The 24,242-nt window shown below is 50.1% G+C and overlaps 2 protein-coding genes across 2 annotated transcripts; both read left to right on the forward strand.

Annotated features, from left to right (window-relative positions):
• Positions 1–2,267: 2,267 nt before the first annotated feature.
• Positions 2,268–3,855, forward strand: Hoxc12 (homeobox C12). The gene is made up of 2 exons (XM_057792726.1): positions 2,268–2,871; positions 3,617–3,855. Exons 1-2 carry the CDS (start codon positions 2,268–2,270, stop codon positions 3,853–3,855), a joined length of 843 nt encoding a protein of 280 aa, XP_057648709.1.
• A 15,798-nt stretch (positions 3,856–19,653) lies between these two features.
• On the forward strand, positions 19,654–21,863 carry Hoxc11 (homeobox C11). The gene is made up of 2 exons (XM_057792573.1): positions 19,654–20,335; positions 21,631–21,863. The coding sequence occupies exons 1-2, from the start codon at positions 19,654–19,656 to the stop codon at positions 21,861–21,863; spliced, it is 915 nt and encodes a 304-aa protein (XP_057648556.1).
• The last annotated feature ends 2,379 nt before the right edge of the window (positions 21,864–24,242 follow it).

Genomic DNA, 24,242 nt, shown 5'->3' on the forward strand with positions numbered 1-24,242 from the left:
AGACCTTCCTCCTGAAGTCCCTTTTCATGGAGATGAGCATTGTTCGAAGGGAAACTAGAATAGGAAGAAGACTCCACCCAACAAAGGCTAGTGGCAAAGCCAGCTCCGCATCCCTCACTCCAACAATAGCGGCAGAGAGCCGAGGCCTGGAGAGAGCGGGGCGGAGACCATGCTGCCACAAACGTGGTGTTCTAATTGAAATCCGTAATATTGAGATCACATCCCCTTTATCTTTATGATCAAAATGACCCTCAGACAATTTTTTTAAAACTAGATGTTCATGCGCAATGAATCTTGAAAACGGAGAAATAAATGAAATTTGGTGATGTCGTGACACTAGAGCTAGGGCTGAGGGATAGACACTCCTCTTTGCGGCCTTACGGCCATTTAATCAATTACGCACGAAAAAGACCACTGCAAGCCCGGTCTCTTTCTGGTGCTGAGTGAAGGTTGACTGCAGAGACTGGCATCCCACTCCCTGGACCTCGGTGCTTCCAGCTTGTGGACCAGGCGCTGGGCGGGCTCCTGGGGACGGGTGGGGCCAAGCAGGCTGCCAGGAAAACCGGCCAAGCGGGGCGAGGGGCGGGCGCCAAGCTGCGGGCTCCTAGCTGCGCGGGGCAGGGCGACGCCCGCGGGGACACATTTCTGTCGGAGTGTGCAGCTATGGTTTGGGATATGAAATCGCTCCGGGAACAGTGGAATTTGAAGAATCTTCGTTTCTTTCTGCCGCGTCCTGCACAGAAGAGAGGGGTGGGAGAGAGAAAAGAGGGAGATGAGACTCATCTGCAATTCGGTCTGCGTTTTGTAGCTCTGGCTAATTCCCAGATATTGCACATTTCACTTTCATCTACATTCCTTCATATTCTCTCTCTCTCTCTCTCTCTCTCTCTCTCTCTCTCTCTCTCTCTCTCTCTGTGTGTGTGTGTGTGTCCAGTTCTCTGAAAAACATCGTCCTGATCTTTTTAACATTTATACGTTTTCAAACTATTTATTCAACCTTGAACAACTGAAGTTCAAAATAATCAGAGATGGGAGTTTCTCTGCTATAACTCTAATAAAATGATTTGAACATTTTTTCCCTCTTGATGCCCCAGTTTGGTGCCCCAGTTGAAATCCCAATGTGGACTTTAGGATGTTCATTATCATCCAACCAGCACTAGCTTCTCAGCCTTCCATAAATAGAGTTTTGAATCCCCAACAGGACGCTTCTCTGCGATTTTCCCTCACGCTTGTCCCACCTCAGAAGGCAACCTGGCCTCTGCGCTGCTCTGGAATGGCCCCAGAAGCCAGCCTGCAGGTTGTAGGGTGATCTCCTTTGCTGTAGGAACATGCAGTTTCTGCTGAATGCGGACAGCCTCCTGTCACAAAGACCAGGAGACTTCTAGAAGCTTCTCAGTCTCTAGAAGTCACACCCAAAAAGTAGTTCAAGTCACTCCCCCAGATTTTCCAGAGCAGGCAAATTGGTTCATTCTGAGCTCAACACTTTTCTTCTCTCTGTCTTTGCTTTCTTCTTCTTCCGGTAAGTGGAGGCTAAGGTGGCCCCAGGCTGGGCTTAGGGTTACAGAAAAGATGGCATTATCAATCACCCCTAAACCTTTCTTGTGTGAGAGAACCCCAAACAGCTCTTCATATCCTAGAAAGAAAAAGGCAACGGAGAGGAGAGAACGCAGCAGCACGCGCAGGGCTGAGATAACCGCAGGGAAAGCTGTTCTCACCCCCACTTCGCCTCTACTGTAAATAAACCCCGAGCCAAAGGGCTCATCCGTCTCCTTAAACAGCCAGTAAACTTTATATGACACAATATCTAATAGTAATTTATTGGGGAGATATTGTAAATTACAACGGTTTTAGTTAATAAAGGAGCTAATTAAATAGGGGCGGGTTGTGCTAGGCCAGCTGTTGGTGATAAGATAATACATGGTGGGGGGTTGCAGGGTGCAGAGGTGTGTACGTGTGGATATTTTTGGTGCAGCTTTTTTGGGTTTCGCCCCGTGTCGGGCGTTAAGGTTTTATGTGATTAAAAAAGAGAGAGAGAATCCAACGAATAAATCTGCCTCTGCCATTCTCCCCCCCCAACCCCCAGGATTGGGGAAGGGAGAAGTTGGAGTTAGTGCGTGGAATGTGGGTGGGGGGTTCGGTTGTCCCCACCCCTCCCCCTGCTGTAGCGCCCACGTGAGTAAGGCGGCCAATGGGTGGCTGGTGCAGGTTTAACTATGTTTAATGTCAGATAGCAATAAAGTAGAAGCTGCCGGTCGGGCCCCGCGGAAATGGGCGAGCATAATCTCCTGAATCCTGGGTTTGTGGGGCCGCTGGTGAACATCCACACAGGAGATACCTTTTACTTTCCCAACTTCCGCGCGTCAGGGGCTCAACTCCCGGGGCTGCCTTCGCTGTCCTACCCACGCCGCGACAACGTGTGTTCGCTGCCCTGGCCGTCGGCCGAGCCATGTAATGGCTACCCGCAGCCCTATCTCGGCAGCCCGGTGTCTCTCAACCCTCCTTTCGGCCGCACGTGCGAGCTGGCTCGCGTAGAGGATAGCAAGGGGTACTACCGCGAGCCGTGCGCTGAGGGCGGCGGCGGGAGCCTAAAGCGGGAAGAGCGCGGGCGCGAACCCGGAACGGGGCCCGGAGCAGCCCTGCTGCAGCTGGAGCCGTCGGGGCCGCCTGCGCTTGGCTTCAAGTACGACTACCCGGCGGGCAGCGGCGGCGGTGATGCCGGCACGGGACCCCCTCACGACCCACCCTCGTGCCAGTCACTGGAATCTGACTCCAGTTCGTCCCTACTCAACGAGGGCAACAAGGGAGCTAGCGCGGGCGACCCTGGCCCTCTGGTATCGCCGTTGAACCCAGGCGGCGGGCTCTCAGCCAGCGGTAAGGACCCAGCCCACTTGTGCGGCTTCCTCTGACAGGACGTAAGGCCAGTGTGAGCCGGGGAGACCTGAGCTGGGGCTGCCTGGGGTGACAGAAGGTGTGGTGAGCTAGAGCTTCTTTTAAAAGAAGGGGGGACCCTATAAACATGTAAATATCCCCATAAAAGAACTAGAGAGATTTCCTTTTCCCTCCCAGTGGCTGTAGGTGTGTGGAGTTCCAGAGACCAGGGATCCTAATCCGGATTTCCCCAAGCCGGGCGGGGGCGGGGGGGGGGAGGGAGTAAAGAGGTGGAGGAGATCACATTTTCCAGGGCGTTTCTATAGCCTCCACTACCCACATTTCTGATATTAAGAAACACAATCAACATAATTTATTCCTTACTGCTTGTCCAGGTCTTTTCTAACTGATGGGGATCTGGTAGTCCCTGACCAGGCCAGGAAAATTAAATAATAATAACAATAATAATGGAAGAAGAGAAGGGAGAAGAGATTTTGGAAGAAGTAAGGAGCTATTGCAAAGCTGTGGATACTACTGTGGGAAGTAGGATTTAGGCATAGAGTGAAAGCGGGGAACTGACGAAGATTGCTGAGGACAGTCTGGGTTTCAGGATGCCTAGGGATGAGAAGGGAAAGGAGTGATCTGGTCCGGGTGTGGGGCCAGGGAGAAAGGGTCTGGGAAAGGTCCCAGGCCACTGAGTTAGTCACTCCTGATCCTCTGGCCAACCCTGCGGTTCATCTCCACCCAGGCGCGCCCTGGTACCCGATCCACAGCCGCTCGCGAAAGAAGCGTAAGCCGTATTCGAAGTTGCAGCTGGCGGAGCTGGAGGGCGAGTTTCTGGTCAACGAGTTCATCACACGACAGCGTCGGAGGGAACTCTCGGACCGCTTGAATCTTAGTGACCAGCAGGTCAAGATTTGGTTCCAGAATCGGAGAATGAAAAAGAAAAGACTTCTGCTGAGAGAGCAAGCTCTCTCCTTCTTCTAGGAGTCAGGACACGCGTGCTAGCCCCAGACTGAGCTTGCTTTGGTGGAGCAAGAGGGGGCGGGCGCAGCCTGGAACCCAGTCCCGCTTACAACGCCTGACCTTTGGCAGGCTCTCCCTGGACGTCTCTTGTCTGTTTTGTTCGTGGTTCACACACACACACACACACACACACACACACACACACACACACACACACACACAGCGGGCCTTGCAGGTCCCTGAGAGAAGGAAATAAACCTAGCCAGAAGCCCAGGAGAGGCAAGGGAAGGCTGGGACGCTGTGGTCCCAGTCCTAAATATTTGAGGTAGGACTGAAGCTGCCGGGCCTCCCCTTGAGGTAGTGGGAAAGCAGCGCGCGCGCGCGCGCGCGCGCGCGCACACACACACACACACACACACACACACACGCACACCTTCCTCCACTTCCCTTTCTGCTCTTCAGCCTCTATACTTGCAGGAGCTGACAAGATTGTGGAAGTGGAATCAAGGTGCCCAAACTCATGGTCGATGGAGTTGGGAGTTGAGAGGTTTAGTGGAGAGAATTGGAGGCAGAGAGCGGTGGGGGCTTAGAGGAAGCTGGGAACCAAGGAGAAAATATGGTTTGAGAGAATGGTCCTGAGTCTCCCCACTTCTGAGTCCTCCAGGCCTGGGTACTGGGTTGGCTAAAGTGCCTGCATTTGGCAGACTACCCTGCAGGAAAGTAAACTAATCAGCTTTAGATCCCCTCCAGGTCGCATCTGGAATATTCTCAAGGTCCTCGGCCCACTGCTAAGCTACCCCAGTTTGTCCCAGGCAAACGTAGCTCACAGGTGTGCTAGCCACTCTTTCCGTCGCTTATGCGGCTGCGGACAGGAAGCAGCAAACCGGGACCCGATAATCGAACTCACACACACACAGATTTAGTAGCCACCTCAGAGACTCCACCTGGCCCTCCGGGAAGCCCAAAGACGTGGCGGAAGGGATTGTGGAGAGCGGCATTGATTGGCAGGGAGTGTTTCCGGCAACTACTGCAGTGGTCCCGCTGATTTTCTCTTTCCGCTGGCGTTCACGGTCACGGCCGACCGGAGGCTGGACCGGCGTAATTTATGAGGCGGGAGGAGAATCTGCCCTTAAAGGGGCTACGAGCAGCAGAGGCCCAGCTCAACTAGATTCCCAGGCTGGTAACAATGAAGGAGGGGGCGCTGCAGTTCCCCACCCAACTCCTTTCTCTCAATCCCCTACCCGCCCCCCAACATCGCCCTTTGTCTCAGGATCCGCTGCCTCCGCCTCCCGGCCAGTCACAAAGTACTGGGGCCAGAACTGAAGAAGGAGGGGCGCATCTCTAGGTCCAGTTGGAGGGCAAAAAGGAAGGCTTTTTATGTATAGATCCTTTCAGCATCCAACCCCAGACCCAAAGTTCCGAGACTGGCTGGCTCTGCAAAGAGCAGTCCAGATAAGCCCCCAGGACTCCTACACCCTGTTTTTACTCTTCTCCGCACGAGCCTACCAGCTTCCCATCTGTTGTCTCACTCTTGTGGAAACACGGGGTGGAGAAGCAGGGGATTGACAGAGTTAAGTGCAGCTTGGGCAGTGAGAAAGCTCCCATTGAGGTGAGGGGCATCTTTCACTCTCCGAGGGCAATCCAGAGAATATTGGGCTCCCCTAGTAGCATGCCGCTTCAAGTTTGTTTACAGGGTGGTTCAGAGACACGAGCTAATGCACATACACACAGATGAGTCCACCAAAGCATCGGGTCCAAACCCTCTTCCTACTACACTTGCGGGCAGGCAGCTTCTTGGTCTCTGTTTGGCTCAATAGAGAGAAGATACAGTCACATCCTTTGATCCTCCATTGGGCACCTGACACATCTTGCCATCTACTAGATGTTCACCTATGTACAAGTTCCCAGAAAACATGTCCACTCCAGCTGTCCACACAGTCTCCTATGGGCTGGCCATAGGAATGAAGTACCAGTCCCACCTCCTGCACCGGTCTGTGTCCCCTCCTCCGGTGACTGGTGGACTCCATCTCTCTGATATGATTCCTAAAGCCTGGAAGGAGAGAGACTAGAACACTCCAAAAAGAAGGAGGCAAAGTTATGCAATATCCTCTTTCCTTTGCTTTAAACTTGGTTTCTGTGAGCTTCTTTGTCCGTATCTGTCCTGTTGACCTTGTCTGTCTCTAGTAGCCACTGTAGCTCCTGTGGTAGTCAGCATCCTCTCCCTCGGCCTCAGATCTGTGTGGTACTGTGTGTGTAGTACTGTGTGTGCTTCCCTACTCAAGCATCTGTCTTTAGCACGTTTTCCCTTTCCATACTCCTTGTACAGAGCTGCTTCATCAAGTTAATATTAATAATTAAAACACGAATGTATGATGATGCAATGTTTTGAGAACCATTTCTAAGACTGGCTTCCCCACATAGAGTCTCTTCTTCCAAGAAAGAACAGGAACCCCGGGCCTTAGCTATTTATTTTATTTTCTCCATTTCAGACAAAAATAATACATACATAATAATAAAAAAAGAACAGTTCCATGGGCAACAAAAATATATGACCAACCAAGATCTGTTGATGAGCTGCTATATCTAGTCCCAGGAAATTACTGGTGGAGAGAAAATTGGGGGGCGGGGGCATAGACTGAGGAAGAAGAGGAAGCTCTGAAGAGTAACTGGGCTGTAAAAATTAATGTGGGGGGAGGGAGGGACTTCAGGAAGGAGGTCTGCATAGCAGGGACTGAAAGAAGCAGAGCCAGGACAAGGCGACAGTGAGAGTGTCCTGGGGGCTGGCATTGGGTGATTGGCGGACCTAGATCTGCAACTCTGTGGTTGCAACTGGTAACTTCACTCTGGGAAGATAGTCTGTGCACTGTGAAATAATAAGACAAGGGACAAAAGCCCCCTAGAGCTGGTAAGATAGTTTCCAGTTCTTGCAGCCAGCAACCCCTCAGGGCCTTTCCAGAGCCAGAGCTGCTCAAAGCTGGGGGTGGAACACATTGTACCCCTGCTGCAGCAGCACCTCAACCCAATTCTTCTAGGAAATGCTTTCCATCTGGCTGGACACTTGAACCTGCCTCTTGCTCTCAGTCACCCTTTCTAAATTGTCTGACTCCAGATTTTGGGGGTCTCCAAATTCTTCCACCTTCTTTCCAGGCCTAGAAAAGCAGGTTCCCCTGTGGAGTCAACTATGGCTCCAGTCCTGAAATCGCTCTCCTTCTCCTTTCTTTCGTCCTAAACCAGAGAGAGTAACACATTTGAACCCAATCTCTTTCTCTCTTTACTCCTAATTCCCAACTCCCTTGTAGAGCCTGGACACAGGCAGGAAGGAGACTTTGGGGTGCTCATATAAAAATCGCCTCAGAGTGAAGCTGGGGGAAGGGCTTCTGACTGCTTCTGGATCTGAATAAAGGGGAATGGACCTGAAACCCAGTAAATTCAGGCACATGACTATTAATTTCTTATGATATATACATAGGCAGGGTCAATGGAGGAAGAATTTCTGGTCTAAAATGGGAGGTAGGGGGTTAAAGAGATCATGAGTAGTAACTGGTCTTTAATTTATTCCCTTGACATATTCCCAGACACTTCCAATATAAAACAGAGAGCACCTTGTTGGACGGTGTCTATGCAGGCTTCCAAATTCAATAAACTGAGGAAATTAATGAAGGAAAAACACTACAGCCCTCTTCACAAACTAAGAAGCAATACTTGAACTGTCTAGGTGGGGATTGTATCAATGAGAAGCTGTTTGTCTAAACTCCAAAGTCTAATATATTCCAATGTTAAGACAAAGCATCTTGTGCCTGTAACTGGATCTTTATAGAATAACTTGAATAACCGAGGTAGGAAAAACGATTGCTCTGTTTCGTGTATGTAAATTTCCATCATCCCAAAAGAGGTCTGCATTGGGTCTGATCTTTCACGAAGTTTTGCGCGCTGATCTGCATTTGCCGAAGTCACTATCTAGTAGGCAGGAGACGGACCCTGGCTGGAGACGGACTCATCAGTCTGCTAATGCCGCCGGAAAACGCAGCTCATGCAGCTCCTTGGATCGATGACTCAAACTCAGATTTAAGCAGGGACCGCCGGCCCAGATCCGCAAACAAAGCAACCCCCCCCCTTGTCTTCCGGCCAGGCAGAGCCCCCCAACCCAACCCACACGCCCTCCCTTCTTGTGTAGGAAAGCAGGGAACGGTTGGCAGGGCCCTGGCCGCTGGAGAAAGGCATCTTGAAGCCGCCGAACCTCTGTACAGAGTGCGCCCGGGGCCACGGAAGGTGGTGCAGAGCGTGAGGCGGGTCACCCGACTGCCTGCAGCGGCCGCGCACACGCCCCGCCTCGGGACGCCTTTTTGTGGCATTGGGCGTCCAGATTTCCGCGCCAGGGTCTACGTCCGGAGCCCTTTCCCGCTAGATCAGAGCATCTTGAGCGGTTGAGCGCTGCTGGCCTATTCTTTGCCTCTCCCGAGGAGGCCTGAAACAAAGACGCATAGCCGCTGACGAATGACACAGGATACTAGACCTCTCCCTACCCTACCTCCTTAGTGCTCCGGCTTGGGAGTATTGACCGGGGAGAGGGCTCTGAGACCTCCGTCTAATCTGATCCCTGATTCACTCCTGGGAAGAAAACTGGCGCGCCCAAAGTCCTGACTGTTGCCGGCAACTCAACACCCAACGGAGCCGGCAGCTCTGGCCGCTTCCCCGGGCTGCCAGGCCCCCAGGAAGGACGGGATGACCCCTGCTGGCCAGAGCTATGGAGACTGTCTCTCTGGGACCTGATGCGACCCCTGAGTTTGCAGGGGACCTTGAAGAACAGCCTGTGTCTGAGGTACTACCTGGGCTGCTGGAATTATTTAGTTTTCTTAGCCAAGCTTGTCATTAGTGGTTCTCCTAAGGTTTAAATCCCAGGCTAAAGGTTGGCAAGGGAGTCAATAAATTGAACCTCAAGGAGACCCAATCCTTAGCCAGTGGGAACTAGCCCAGTTCCAGTGTGTAGCTTTCCTGCTCAAATCAAAGCCTTCTTACTGAGAGGAATTGGGGACCAGTCTTCACATCCTGTTTCTGTGATCCCCAATGCAGAACTTCCTTCAAGGACTGGTCTGTGTGGATGGAACCTTGATTGGAGAACTGTTTGTGGGAACATAAAGTCCACTCGGGAGCATGGAAAGATGGTCCATAAAGTGCACCCTTAGCTCTGTTGTGGCCGCAACTGTTACATGCAAAGAGCCTAAAATGCACAGATAAGATATTTCCTTATAAAATATACACACGGAGGTGCTTACATCGGCTGCTTGGCAAAGTAGTATACTGGAAAAAGATGAAAGATAGCCCCTATTTTACAAGCAAAAATTTATTTACATATATAAACAAGACACGTGCATATATCCTACATAGGGGATATACTATTCTCAGTTCATTTATTTACATTCCATAACATGAAGAAGTATTGCATGAAAGTTCATCCAGATCATACAGCAGTAAAAATTGTATCATATTCTTACAAAAATACAAAGTGTGTATTTACCCAATATATGAAGAAAAAGCTGTACATTTTACTGGCACATTCTTTGGACTCATTTTATTTATTTTTAAACATTTTTTAAAAAATATTAGAGTCAGAGCTGAGGACCTGGGAATGCAGGAAGCCTCTCTCAGTAGCTGAGGGTAGAGATGAGAGCCAAGTTTAAGTATGTCATCATCGAAGGCCAGAAAGAAGTGCTGGCATCGGCAACAGCAGTCTCCACAGGCTGGCTTGCTTGCTTTCTTTTTTTTTTTTTCTGTCTAGTATTTCTGTCTTTGAGACAGCCAAGTATGTCAACCAGCTTTATTTTATAAGTGGTCTCTTTTCTGTCCACCCACCACTTGTCCGAAGTGGAGTTTGTTGAGAACCCATCCTGTTTAGAGAGGATCCCCCATGTGGAATTGTTAGATCTCTAATTAGGTCACATCGTGTGTGTCACAAGATGCACATGCCTAATGCAAACCTGGCACAGCCATCCTCTATGCAGCCAGGTAGGAAAGGGGTGGATAGTGCTCTGAAGAGGTGTGTAAAGGGGCCCATGGGCTCCTTTAGGTTAAGGTTTGTCCATTTAAAAAGTATTTTCTAATCTCAAGCCTAGGCAGCACCATGAAGCAAGGCCTGAGCCTAGGCCCATTCTGCTCTCAGGCAGGGCAGAGGCTTCAGGCCTTCTCTGTTGGGCTCTGATTTTGATCCTAACACTTAACCAGTCAGAAGCCAATCTCTGGATCTATACAAGCAGCAGAAAAAAACCTATCCAATAACACAAACTTTTGAAGAATCATTTTCCAACACTGAATGGTGTTATGACTTGTGAAAAAAAAATCTTATTTGAGTCTTTCAAACCCTGGACTGAAATACATACACCTATAGAAGGATTCTTTAAGAGACAGTGCACTCACACTCAGCAGAGATATTTTGAGTCCACAGGTTCCCTGTAGAAGCAGCCATATTTTACAGTCCAAAGGAATCAATTAATTAGTGCCTCCCAGCGTTGTCGTCGTCCCCCCCCCCCACTCCCACCCTTTACTCCCCACCCTGCCAGCGGCTGCTTGGTGCAGTGGAGATAGGTGAGCCTGGCCAGCTTGCTGGTCCTGTTAACAAGCCTCCTCATAAAGATGAGAATGATAAGGAGAGCAAAAGCGAGGGCTTCAAGTTCCTAGTCTCCTGAAGTGATTGCCTTGGCTCCCACTCAGGTTTGTTCCGAGTTCTTCCCTCTGGATCCGTCGCATTGTGAGCTAAGGCTAGGATAACGCTTCCTGTCCTCTGGCCTGAATTTTGACTTTTCTTCATTGAGCTCCAATTAAAAATTTAAAAGACACCACACACACACACACACACACACACACACACACACACACACACACACACGAGAGAGAGAGAGAGAGAGAGAGAGAGAGAGAGAGAGAGAGAGAGAGAGAGAGAATATGCATGAACCTTTCTCCAAGCCCATCTATTTTTCTTCTGTCGGTGCTGGGGACCTCCACCGGCTCCTGTTCTCACTTTTCTGGGTGGTACCCTTTGGTTTATGCTTGGTGCTCTCTTCCCTTTTTCAGCTCAGCTCTTGCTATCTCTGCCCTTTGCAGTTGCTTTCTGGGTTGGTGTGGACTCTGGCTCCACCGCGCTTGTAGAAAACATAAATATACAAGTATGCCCCGGTTATCTTGCATGAGAATGGAGAATGAGCACCTCCATGAAACCAGACCCATGAAAGAAAAGAAAACAAAACAAAAACACCTTGGGCGTAATTGCTAGTTTGGATTGTAGCACTTAATTCTATTTATTCTCACTGGTGTACATACTTAACAGAGAGATATTGATATTAAAGGACAAGGGGGAATTAATTTTACTTTTATAGTTATCTATTAAGAGCAGAAGATGATCTGAGTCTCCTTTAAAGGGACCAAAAAAGGGGGGAGTGAAAGGGAGGAGGAAGGGAGAAATATGACTGAAAGGGAACAAAGATCTTTGCCTGAAGAAACAATGTAACACTAGACAGAACTATAAAGTCTGGGAATGTAAGAACCGGGGACTCTCAGCTCCCCCTCCTTGTGTGGAATCCAGTCCTCTCTACTTTCCCCTGAAACCACTGCCCTAACTACACAGTGGTGTTCAAGGAAGAATTCATGCAATTATCCGGATAATTGTTGGGAGAGAGAAGAGAATTTCCTTTTTATTGTCTGACCCTCTCTGGAGTCTGTGTAAAAGAGAGAGAGGAGGGGGTAGGTGGTGTGGGGGATGTAGAAAAGGGGAAGGAGAAGGCAGAATCTCTAATATACCCTAAGTCCTGCAAAATAGTTACTCTTAAACCAAGGAGGTCCCAGGCAAGGGCTTACAGATCTGAAACACGGTGGAGAAAATGATAAGATCTGGTTGAAGCTCTCGGATCCAGTTTCATTTTCATTTTGGATATTAACTTAGATTCACTTTGTCTGCATAGATCTGCCTCCTCTAATACTGTAATCATCACAAGTAAGTGGATAATAGATAATTATAGGGTGTTGATAATATTATTTTATAACCATACAAGATATGATTACAGCTAAGTTGGAACCTTTGTTGGAAGCTGGAGGCAAGGTAGAGAGGCCCGAGGAATCTTTCTCTTTCTTATTTTTACATGTAAAGGAATCTCCAGAAATCCCTAAGACTCTAAATTTCTCTCTGGATTTTTAAAGGGAAATCTCTAGGATTTAAGAGGATATAAAGTCCAAAAACAAGATGGGGAAACAATAATTTGATACTCAGCCCCTCTTACATAGTCTAGGGGACAATGGGTGTTGCTCTGACCTCAGTGGAAAGCAAGGCCACTAGGGTTATGGAGACTTGGTGAGTGAGGTGCCTTAAACAAGACAGAAAAGGAGCTTATCAAAATCAAGTTCATTGTCAACCCCAAATGAGAACTAGGCCCAAAGTGGAACCTTCTTTTATCCCCAATTTGTCTTTCCTGGAGTCCACTCCTCAACAACACCGGAGCAGAGGTAAATGCCCAGCTGGAGCTAGGGAGCCAGTGAAAGGCAGGAATCAGGGAAAGAGAGTAAATTTTTTGTTGTTTCAAAAGTTGAGCAATCCGGAGAAAGGATGGGGACGCATGAGATGACCACAGAAACAGAAGCAAAAAGGGAGGCGTAGTGTTGAGAGCAGTTATGAGCAAGGAATAAGCAAAAAGGAGCAGCAAAAAGGAGCAGGAAAGAAAACGTGAAAGGGTAGAAAGTGGGAAGAAAAATGCTAGGAGAGAGAGAGAGAGGCACAAAAATGATAGAGCCAAGGGTCAGTATCTGTTCTGACTCCGCAGCAGTCTGGGTGGGCGGGTGTACCAAGACAAAGTGAAGGTCAAGTTAGCATCGTACCTTATAAGGAAGGCTCGGTCCTCTGTCAGCTTCTCTCTCTAGAAGGACTTAGCACTGGCATTTCTGGTCTTGTAAACACAAGACTTAAAAAAAAAAATAAAGCTCCCCTCCTTCCTTTATTGGGGGTAAATTTTACAGACTCGGGAAGCTATGGACAGGAAAGTCAAGTAATGAATACTCCAGGAAACTTTTCTCTTGTTTTCTGCCTCTGGCTCCGCTCTCTGCCAGCTGGGTCTGCCCCAACCTCGGTCTGTCTTCTGATTCTTCCACCATTATATCTAATCCTGGGCATGACTTCTTTCCTCCCCATCGCCCCTACAGACTTGTAAAAACCCTTTCATTCTACAGCAGCCAAGTGGAGAAGGACTCTAAGAATTCTAGAGAAAATTAAGCACCATAAAGAAAACTTCATTTACAGCTTAAATGTCTGTCTGGATATTATGGTTTTCTTCTGAAAACAAAGTGAACTATTTGGTAAGAAAGAATGAGGCCACAGGGATGGGAAGGGCTGGTATAGTGTAGGCTTGGATTTACTAATTTCTCAGATCATGAGGAAGAAAGAAAGGGAGAGGAGTGAAGTGAGGAAGACGCATTTAAATTACCAAAGAAGGGTGCAACTGGGGAGTCTGGAAGCAAAGACCTGGTACTCACCCCATCCCCACCTTCCGTGTGGAGAAGCTAGCTTATTTGGTCCTTCCTGCTTTCAGAGAGCTAGGAATCCGCAACGGAGGAAGGCCAAGCTCAGGAGAGTGAGGCAGAGCCTAAGACCAGCTTTGAGATACTGTGATCCGCAGGCCCTAGGTAGCCAATCCGTGATAGGTACAGCTGGGAGAAAGGAGAAAGGATTCTTTCCTTCCTTCCAGGGCATAGTGAGGATGAGGAGTGGGGTGAAGTTAGAGGGGTATTGGTGTAGGGGGTATCTATGAAGAATTTACCTCTTTCCCCTGAATCTCACCTCTTGTTTCTGGCTCCTCTGTGCTCATACAGTCATCTTAAGGCCTAATTATTTCTTTTGAAATTGGATTTCTATAGTAAGGGGAGGGAAGGCGCTTGGATGTTTGAAGAGCGGTGGTTGCTAACCCAACACTGTACCCCTCCTCCCTTGTTTGTTGTCACCTCGACTTTACCAACGGGGAAACTGACCTCAAAAGCTCCACTCCACTCCACCTACCTGGTCGGAAATGTGTCCAGATACCTGAAGTGGGGCTGAGGTCTGGGTGGCAGCATCCAGGAACTGCAGACAGGGTCAGCAGATAGAACGATCAGGCCCGCTATCTTGATGCCTTCCTACCCAGTGTCGTATATGAAAAACAAAAGGGCTTGATCTCGTTGTTTCTGGTGGTGGTAGGGATCCTGGTTTTTCCACGAGACGTTTCTGGGATCTGAAGAGGTAAGTGTTTTACCCATAGGCAAGCTGCCACTGTGTCTCAAAGTGCCTGGATTCTTTGGATAGGAGCTGAGGGTAGCCAAGTTGGGGACCTCTGCAGTCAGGAATCCTCACAGAGGGGGTGGCAGACCTTCTTTGGCAGGGCCTAGAATTCTACTCAAAGTATTCCAAATGTTTGAAATGAACTGAGAAGGTCCTTTCTTCAGCTTATGAAGGGGAGCCTCAGGAAGTCAGGGGGTTATTAGTTGAGATGCTTCCCCCTTGGTGTGAAAAAGACAGCCATACCCAGACCTCAGCCCACAGCATTTTCCATGCCTGTAACAGAAAGCTGGCAGGCTCTTCGGAGATTTGGGAGACTGGAAAAGAGTGAGGCAGAGCCAAACACCCTGAGAAGGTTGTGACTGTGGTGGGAAGGAGAACCTGAGGGAGCTGAGAAGGGATCACCCCAAACCATTTCCCCGGAGAAGCTGAACATACACAATAGACTCTGATCCTGGAAAACACCAGACTTGTTTCTGCTTGGAAGGGGACATAAACCAGCAAGCGGATGCAGGTTAATAAAACCCAAAAAAAGCCCAGACAGGAACACTTAAAATGCCCAGAACAAAGCACACCATGACCAATTCTCACCCAACACACAAGTACACGCACCATAATATTCCCAGGCCAAGAGAAAAAGAGACCTTTCTCCCGTGAATACTTAGATATACCTGCACAGCTCCAAGAACAAATTTGTTCATGCTTCTAAACTGACCCAAACAAACCCCTAGTGATCGCCCGCCGGCAGGCTCCGGCTGCACTGCACACACCACGGAGACAGTCGGTATCCCCAGAGCCTCACTAATGCAAGATCCAGATCCATACCCGGAGATAAAAGTCTAGACAATAGACGGCTGTTTATGACAACGAGGCTCTCCAAGTTTGGGGCCAGGCGATAAATCTCTGGCGAATCTTCCTGTAACTCAACTTCTGGCTGTAGTGAAGAGAGAACCACGGAGACCGAGCGAGCGCGAGCGCGGAGGAGAGCAGCAAGAGGGGGGAGACTTATAGCATGAACAGAAGGCGGCTTCCTTGTGCAGTTCTAGGCCGTAACCCTGCCCACGTGAGGCGGTTCCACTGTGGGAGCTTCGGATGGAGTTTCCTAGCACAGGCGAGCCAGGGCTCCTCTCTGTCTGCCCTGGCATTAAGACTCAGAAGTCGGGCCAATGTGCTGGCAGAAGGCATGGCCTGGAGGCTGGGACAGACCCACAAACCATTGTTGCTGGGGGCAAGGGGTCTTTTTTGTGGGTGACTGGGATCTTCCGTGTCAACTTATTTTTTTATCCCCCCCCCTTTCCCCTCGCTCTCTCCCTCTCCCTTCCTCCCTCCTTTTCCATTTTGGATTGACGAGCTGTTCCCTTTTGCATTTTCGACCCAGGCATCTGATTACAAGTAAGGAGCCACTGAAGTTGATCTCATAAAAATGCCGCGAGCTCACTTTGATCAGCGGGGACTGGGTCCGAGCCTAAGTAGGCTCTAAAGCCAGGGAATGGCCCCTCCAGCCAACCCAACTACGGGCGGCTTGTGCTGCAAGAGCAGCGAGGCAGGAGATCCCGATGGCCTAAGAGGGCAATCTCTCACAGAAAATACCTTTTCTGTGGAGTCGCAACAAGCTTTGGAAACTAAGGCCCAATGGCAACCGCTCCATCTCCAGACGGCTTTTAAGAGAGGTTCTTCATTTTAGAGCGGGATGGGGGGGTGAGGGATGGAGTGGGGGTGGGAGCGGTGAAGCTGGCTCACAAAATGGGGCTTTTTATGGGAGAAATGGGGTCGGATTGTTAGCCTCAGGGGGACAACTTCTCCGGGGAGGAAGCTGGATGGGGCGGCGGTATCCTCTGACTTTGCTCCCCTACCTTGTCCATGGACCCGGGGGCTCCTTCAGCAAAGGATTACCCGCTTTGGGGGCCTAACCTGAAACCTTGGACTTGCAGTGCTGACCTGGGCTGAGGGAAAGCAGTCTTAGGAGGTCTGGATCTCTGAGAACTGGGTGAGGTGTGGGTGTTCCGGGTTCAAGATAAACCTCTCGCTTGAAAAATCCCAAAGCACGCGAAAGGTTTACACTCCTCCTCGTTGCTGCTAAGTGAAAGAAAAATGAGGCAGGAGGTGCAGACTGTTCTAAGAGCTCTTCTTCGCCGGTCCAGCCTGGGAAGCAGTGAGGGTGCCCGTTTGTCGGACTTCCTTCTCTTTATTGACTCCAGGAGAGACTGAATTTAAGGCCTCCCTTTTCCTCCCAGGGTTTTCTTCCTGACTCATGGTCTGTGGGGTGGTCTCTTTTTCTTATCAAGATTTGTACTCTCACCAGGAAGGGCGAGGAGGAAAGGCTCCCTTGAGTTGTTTGCGGGAGGCTACTCTAGGAACCTCCCAGGACAGAATTCTGTGGACAGTGCCCCCTTCTGAATTTGACCCTGTTGTTCCCTATGTGGGAGGGAAGGCTTCTGGAGTCTATCCCAGGTCTACCCAGACCACCGAGGCAGCAGCAGCCCAGACGGCACAGGCCTGTTAGTGGCCAAGCTAGCAGCGACTGAGCCCACCAAAAACCCCCAAGGAGGTAGGGTGGTCATCACACAGAGGAATTATGTGAAAGCTGGGGTTCTAAGTAGATGAAGGGATGGCTGGCACTAACCAGATGAGGAATTAAAGCAAAAATAAACAATAAAAACAGCTGCCTTTAGTAGTAGTGCCTGCAAGTGATGAATTTAGGGACCATAGACATGGGGGTCCCTTCAACCAAATGTAAATGATGCTGCTATCAGAGACCCCAGATTGAGGGCACAAACCCAGTGGGAGCTCCCAGGGGGTCTGGACCCAAAGCCAGCCAGGTAGGCCACTACCCCACTCCAAGCATTCTTGCTAATCAACAGCTAACTGACCACAGGAATGGGGGCCTTCTCTCCGTGACCCAGCAGTAATGATCAGTTGCTTAAGGATTTTAAAGTTGTTTTAAACAATTTGAAATACCAACACCAGAAAAACAAAAAAAGCTTCATACTTTGCTTTTATGGAGCAGAATATTCCTTTCCACAGTCTGTGGGAGCACCATCAAGTCTCCTAGCCATTGTCTCCTTGACACCCTTCTTGCCTTCTTTCTTTTGGTTTCAAGAAAATAATACTGCTCTTTGCAGCCGCCTGTCTCAGTTTTATGGTGGCCCAGGAATAAACTTTGGTGGTCAAATTCAAGTGCTCAGGCCCACAGCTGTCTTCTCACAGGAAGCAGGAACACCCCCCACACACACACCTCTCTCCCAGGCTGTGCAAAATAGGACATAGGGGCTTGGGCCCCATACTGCCCAGGAAATTAAGAAGGAAGCAGAACCTAGTAGAAACATGGGGAAAGCTGGAGCCCGAGACTGCCCTCATCCCTGCAAAAGATGGGGTACCTCTGACCTCCCTTTTTCTGACTTCTATCACTGTTTGGGGAGCATTTTGCCTCCAGTAAACTCAAGTTTATGAGGTCAGCCACAAACCCCATAAAAGCCACAGTCCGTAGTTCCCTGCCATTATAATTAAAAATGTTGCCTCCAGCTCCTCCTATAAAAAAAAAAAAAAAAAAAAAAAAAAAAAAAAAAAAAAAAAAAGGGAAAAACGCAACAGATTCTTCTGTTTCTGGTCCCCTCTCTACAGAGATACGCCAATCTCATTATTTTCCTTCAGTTAAGATCGGCCAAGACTAAAATGTACACGAAACAATGCCTAGCACTAAGTATATAGACACTGGAGGTCTCTTCTGCAGTATTTCAGGACACCCTTACCCTCCCAACACACAGACACACACCAGAATGGAGACCCATTGTGGCAGAGGCAGATTCCATCAAAAGGCGGAGAAATTTGGACAGGTAGAAGAGTCGAGGAGGAATGGGTTTGGGGGGGCTGTATTTGGAAATATATTTGTATCTTCCCTGTCTGGTTAAGGATTTCAGTGCCTCACCCTTCAACAATGAAGATCAAATCAAACACACTTTAGAAAGGAAAGCCATTTTGAAGCTGGTCTTAAGGATGCTAAGATGATTTGAACTCCCTTTGGTTTTTCCTTAAGAGTACAGGGCTGAGTTGTTGGGGACATCACTCCTCTTTAACACACTCTGTTCTGATAGCTCCTGCTTAGGACCAAGGTTACTGTTCCTTTCTGCTCCTGCCAATTGTTCTGGCCCCTTGGACTCAGTCCTGCAGCTTTCAATAAAGTTATTTTCAGCTGCCCAGATGTGTGCTGTAATGACCAAAGGGATGGGAGGCAGAATCACTGAGTACTCCCCCTGGATACAGCAGTCCAAGAAGGCTTACAGATTTGGGAGAGAGCAAGGTTGGACTGAGAAGGAGGCAGAAAAAAGAAGCAGTGAGAGAGGAACTTCTGGCCCACCTTGCCCACCTTGAGATCACAGTTTATTTCACTGTCCTGTGATTGATACTGGAGGTAGACACCTGGCGTCTCCACCCACCTAAGCTCCAAAGTCATTACAGAAAACAGGACCCCTGATTGGTTCCCTTGGCAGTGGACCCCACTGCCTGGCTGCTTTTCAGTCCTTTAGCTGAATCTGAGCTCCCAACTCAAAGGGCCTCAGATAGGGAAGACAGATGACTCTCAATCTAATCTTTTTCTTTGAGGTTTGGGATTTTAAAATCCACAGTGGTTGTAGCTTTCTGCACATTGATTGACAATAAAGGCAGGCATGAAATATTCACCCAGGGCCACTCTCTCATACTAAATATTTAACACAACATTAGAGAAGGTTTTTCCCAGACTTCGCCAGGCACCGACTGGGCGGCTGGCATGCTGCTCACCACTGGTTTATGACTAATAGGAGTCCCTAGCCAGCGGCAGCACAGCCAGCTAGGCAAAGTTGGGACATAGGCTCATAGCTAGGCTGCCTCACCTCTGGAAAAGTTCGGAGACTCTTCTTGCAACCCTGTCCTATAAGGGAGCTCACCCAGCTTGGGCCGGGAAAATAATCTAAAAGACTTCTTCAAACTCTGTAAACAGGCGTTGATTCTTCAGGTAGAGGGGTAAGAGTTCCTGAGACTTGAAGAGGATTCAATATTCCTAGGGGAATCAGGTAGGAAAAAGTCCTTCCTCTTACTCCAGCGGATCCAGACCCCCTAAACGGAAAGCTCTCCTCCTTTCCATCAATAGGGGGGGGGAGCAGAAGCTAGGAAAAAAATACAATTACCCCCTCCCAGCCACTGCCCCCGCCCATCCCACCGCCCACCCCAACCCAATTCTCTCTCTCCTCCTTCGCTCGCTCTGTGGAATGGAGAGGAGGGGAGTGACGAGAGAAAAACGAATACAAATCTGCAATTGATTTTCATAATGTTTCTGCGGTGTTTGCAAACCAATCGCCTGACCGTCCCCGATCTTACCTAAGAGAGAACCCCTCCTACGCCTGCGAAGTGCTCCGAACTGATATATGACAATATCTACTTTGGATCACGTGCTCGGGGAGAGAGACTAAGACGGATAACGCGTCATCTCGCCTTCCCAAAATTTCCCCCCTCGCTAGACCGGGTCCAAAACCTCCATCCGGAGCAGGCAGGAGAAGAGAACGATGTTTAACTCGGTCAACCTGGGCAACTTCTGCTCGCCTTCGCGCAAGGAGAGAGGTGCTGACTTCGGAGAGCGAGGGAGCTGCGCCTCCAACCTCTATCTGCCCAGTTGCACTTACTACGTGCCTGAGTTTTCCACCGTCTCCTCCTTCCTGCCCCAGGCCCCCTCTCGTCAGATCTCCTATCCCTACTCAGCCCAGGTGCCCCCTGTCCGGGAGGTCTCCTACGGCCTGGAACCATCCGGCAAGTGGCACCATCGGAACAGCTACTCGTCTTGCTATGCGGCGGCCGACGAGCTTATGCACCGAGAGTGCCTGCCTCCTTCCACAGTCACTGAGATCCTCATGAAAAATGAAGGCTCCTACGGCGGCCACCACCACCCCAGCGCCCCGCACGCGGCCCCCGCCGGCTTCTACTCCTCAGTCAACAAGAACAGCGTCTTGCCCCAAGCCTTCGACCGCTTCTTCGACAACGCCTACTGCGGTGGCGGAGAGGCGCCTGCCGAGCCCCCCTGCTCAGGCAAGGGCGAGGCCAAAGGGGAGCCTGAGGCGCCCCCGGCCTCGGGACTAGCGTCCCGGGCAGAGGCTGGTGCTGAGGCCGAGGCCGAGGAGGAGAACACGAATCCCAGCTCGTCTGGTTCTGCCCACTCAGCCACCAAGGAACCGGCCAAGGGAGCCGCCCCCAGTAGGTAGCAGCGGCCGGGAACCCGAGGGCAGCGAGTTAGGGAGCAGAGAGGGAGGGCTGGAGTAGAGGGTGGCGGGGGGGTGTGGTGGGGGGAGGCCAACCGAGCGCGGACAGCCTCGTGTTTTGGGTCAGTCCGATTTTATGTGGAGTTTTATAAGCATTCAAAGGATTTTATTATAACCTACAAAGCCCTCTCTCCCAACGACTCGACTTTTTACGATAGAGAAGGGGTGGGGAGGGAGGGAAAGGGGCTCTTTGGAAAAGCCGGGTGAGCCCCCCTCCGTTATCTCCCTCGGTCTGTGAAATTTTTAAAAGTGCCACCATTTCGGGCGATATTAACTTTGATCATGAACTTAGAGGAGAGTTTAAGAAAGGATGGGGAGACGGGCTGCGCGGGGGGGGGGTAGGAGGGAGGGGAGGGGTGAAGGGGGAGAAAGGGGAGGGCGAGGGACAGACCGGGAGAAACCCAGAGAGGGGGAGAGGTAAGGGATAGAAGCGAGGTGGCAGAACTGGAACCCACAGAGGCGCTTCAAGGTCCGCTCCGCTTCCGCTTCTTTTTGAAACGACTTTTAAAACAAAACATGTTCAAATTACATACTCTTATGGGTCTTTGAGTAGAAATCCGGGCAAGCCGGGATTTGGCGGTGATGGGGGGGTGTGGAAAAGATCAAAGCTCCCTGCGCTGAGGGTGTGGATGGCTCTCCAGGGTCTACGGTCTCTGGGTAGGCCCTGCCAGGCTGTTTGCGTAGCCTGGAAGGCAAACGGCGGGGCGTCCTGGGGCGCCAGGGCCTGACAGGAGGCTTGGGGTGTCTAGCTACTTCTGCACGCTGATTTCCTCCCTAATTCCCCACTACTACCGCCTAAACTCACTCCTTCGCGCCGGTTTTCCGTGGTTCCCTCTGGTTTCTGGAGGAAGGGGTGGCGGATCGGTGGGCTTGGAGAAGCTTTGGGAGGGCCATTCGGAAGGTGCAAGAGCAGCGAGGAGTAGCAGGCAGGGCACCCCAGGGAACGCACGTGGCCCAGACAGGCTTTTCTCCATCCGCAGACCCTGTCATCTAGGGCTCTGATCTGAGGGGCAGGGAACACCAGGCTCTCGGTGAACCAAGCTAGACCTGGCAGTGGGATCCGCTACGGAAGAAGAGCCGCCTGCCTAGAGGGAGGGTTGCCGCCGCCGCCGGCGGGACTGGGTTCGGCGATGCGGCCGAGCGCTCAGTAGCTGGGGTCCGCTGGGGTCGCCCGGGGTCTCACATGTCTCTCTCCCCTCTCCTCGCACTTGCCCCCTCCCCTCCCTCCAGACGCCCCCCGCACCCGCAAGAAGCGCTGCCCTTATTCGAAATTCCAGATCCGGGAACTGGAGCGAGAGTTTTTCTTCAACGTGTACATCAACAAAGAGAAGAGACTGCAGCTGTCCCGGATGCTGAACCTGACTGATCGACAAGTGAAAATTTGGTTTCAGAACCGAAGGATGAAAGAAAAAAAACTGAGCAGAGACCGGCTGCAGTATTTTTCCGGAAATCCGCTGCTGTAACTGCAGGCGGGGGAGGGAAAGAGGGAAATTTATTTTATTTTATTTTTATTTTATAACTCGTCTTTTTCCGCGGGTGGAAAACTGGACTGCGGCCAGGGCTGGCCCCCCACTGCCGTTACTGACACTTCCTTCCAGAATCTCCTTCGCCTCGGGTCTAATTCACTGTAGGGACAGAGACCCGGCCTGGAAAAAGGAGGAGTGAGGGGAGTGTCTGACCCGGGACTAGTGGACCCCGTTGGCGCCAAGGCCCCGAGACTGTTTATTTAAAAGAAAATACACCTTGCAACAAAGTCTTGCTGCTGGGATTGGGTGAGGGGGAGGGGCGAGCACAGTGGGCGCCAGAGCCGAACAATCCTTGAACTCCAAACCTTCCCAAGCCCAAGTGAAAAGAACCGCTGAGCCACCTTGTCTGCAAGACCTCCCGAGCTCCCCACCCCCACCCCATCTTGCCCCACGCTTGGACTGCTAACTGTGATCCTGCCTTGCTGTGAAATTCCTGTACTTTTGACCTGGTGTTAGGTGTGCGAAGTCCAAGTCCTACCTCCGTCTGCGCCTGGCCCCGCCTCAGACTAGTCGTTCTCGCCCTAAATGTGTAGAGCCCTCTTTTGAAAACTCCTAACTGGTGCATTGAGGTGTCCTAACCTTTTCCAAAGCAGTGCCCCTCCCCCAGATTTATTGCTAGTCTATGCAGTTGTTACCTCCTTAAAAAGAAACAGGATTGGGGAGGAGAAAGCATAGGAAAATGGGATTGGGCCCCTCCCTCTAGCGGAGGCTGAATTGTTGTAAATATTTCATAAACCTCTTTACCTGTAGAGGAAGGGGGAGGCTGAACCGGAGTAAGATTCTAACCACCCATCTCTGTCCATGTGCGTGAGTGCGTGTGTACATGTGCAATCCCCACTCTACTTCTGTCTCAGAGGGATTGCTGTGAAGTTTTTTGGTGGCAAATAAAGATATTTCATTCTGTTCAATATTATTATTTTATTTGACCTTTTTATTAACTGCTCTCCTCTTAAAACCCCCTGCGTTCTCAAAACAGCAGAGGAGGAGGTGGTGTTGGTGTAAGAGGAGGAGGAGGAGGAGGAGGAGGAGGAGGAGGAGGAGGAGGCTGTGGTAATTGGGAGAGCCTGCTAGTGAGAACCAGGTCTTCTGAGGTGAAGAAGGCCATTGCTGGGATGCTGGTGCTCAGCTCCACTGACTGGGGCAAGCGGTGGCCAAAGACTGCTCCAGCTCTGGAGCAAAGGACATTCTATGGTTAGTCCTAAACTCCATTTCCTCACATGCAACTCAAACTGTGTCCAAATGCCCAGCAACGCTTCTTTAAGTACATGTTTGTTGTGGAGTTAATTGTAGCCATCATCAAATTTAAATTTACAGAAATTTTCTTGGTTTCACCGTGGCCCTACTGACAGATGTCTCTCTCTCTCTCTCTCTCTCTCTCTCTCTCTTTCCCTCTCTCTCTCTCTCTCTCCCTCTCCCTCTCTCTCTCTCTCTCTGTGTGTGTGTGTGTGTGTTGTATTGGAATTTAAATATACAGTTATAAAGGAAGGGGGGATAAGATGGCAAACCAACCCCTCCCTGTCGTTCTCACTACCTCTCCGGATAGGACGGCAAGGCCTATTCCTTTTCTCTTCTCCTCCAGACAGAACCGGATGCCTAGGCCTGGGCCACCCTGACTCTTATACATTGGATGTTCCAGTATAAAAAAGCCCCAGAGATGTGTTTTGTGGGGATTAGCAAAAAGAAGGGCACTGGGAAAGAAGGTGACCTATGGGGGCAGTCTTCCCGGCAATCTCTATTTCTGTGGAAAGTTAACTAATTCCTTCAGTTCTTTCATTAAGACATTCACTCATCTCTTCAAAATTTGTTATTTGAGGTAAGAGGTTCAGGGCCAATTCTTTCATCCTTCTTCTGTCTGTCTATCTGTCCCATTAGAATTCCATCCGTGTCCTGCTGTTGGACAAAAGGGTGAAAGCATCCTGGGTCTCAAGTAGAGATACTGTTTTGATGACAGGGATTCCTGCAGCTGAGGTATCTGCTGAATCTCTGATTTTTAAGTGTGCCATCTTTGCTGTATTGTGGCTCACACTCTTTGATGTGCTCACCCCGGAAAACTTTATCACTCAAAGCAGTGTCTTTATGTGTGCACTTGAGTAGTATGGTTTGTGCACTTTTGTCTGCATGAAACAAGTGTGACCTGATGTACACACTTCTGTCCTCCCTGGTGTGTGAACACTGTCGGTATTTAATGAATGTGGACAGGAATACAACCGAGGGTCCCCTGTGTGTGCATGAGAGGGGGGAATTTCTTGAGATGTGATGTTTATCCATTATATCCAGCTATACCAGTGACTGTTAGCATGCGGACATATTTTCTAT

The sequence above is a fragment of the Chionomys nivalis genome, chromosome 17 (genome assembly GCF_950005125.1).
Source record: "Chionomys nivalis chromosome 17, mChiNiv1.1, whole genome shotgun sequence".
NCBI classification, from domain to species: Eukaryota; Metazoa; Chordata; class Mammalia; order Rodentia; family Cricetidae; genus Chionomys; species Chionomys nivalis.

Bases quoted from the DNA above. Each gene is read 5' to 3' on its own strand.
- Hoxc11 (XM_057792573.1), top strand. From the start codon at position 19,654: ATGTTTAACTCGGTCAACCTGGGCAACTTCTGCTCGCCTTCGCGCAAG. The intron at 20,336-21,630 runs GTAGGTAGCAGC...CCCTCCCTCCAG, and splicing joins GGCCAAGGGAGCCGCCCCCA to ACGCCCCCCGCACCCGCAAG.
- Hoxc12 (XM_057792726.1), top strand. From the start codon at position 2,268: ATGGGCGAGCATAATCTCCTGAATCCTGGGTTTGTGGGGCCGCTGGTG. The intron at 2,872-3,616 runs GTAAGGACCCAG...ATCTCCACCCAG, and splicing joins CGGCGGGCTCTCAGCCAGCG to GCGCGCCCTGGTACCCGATC.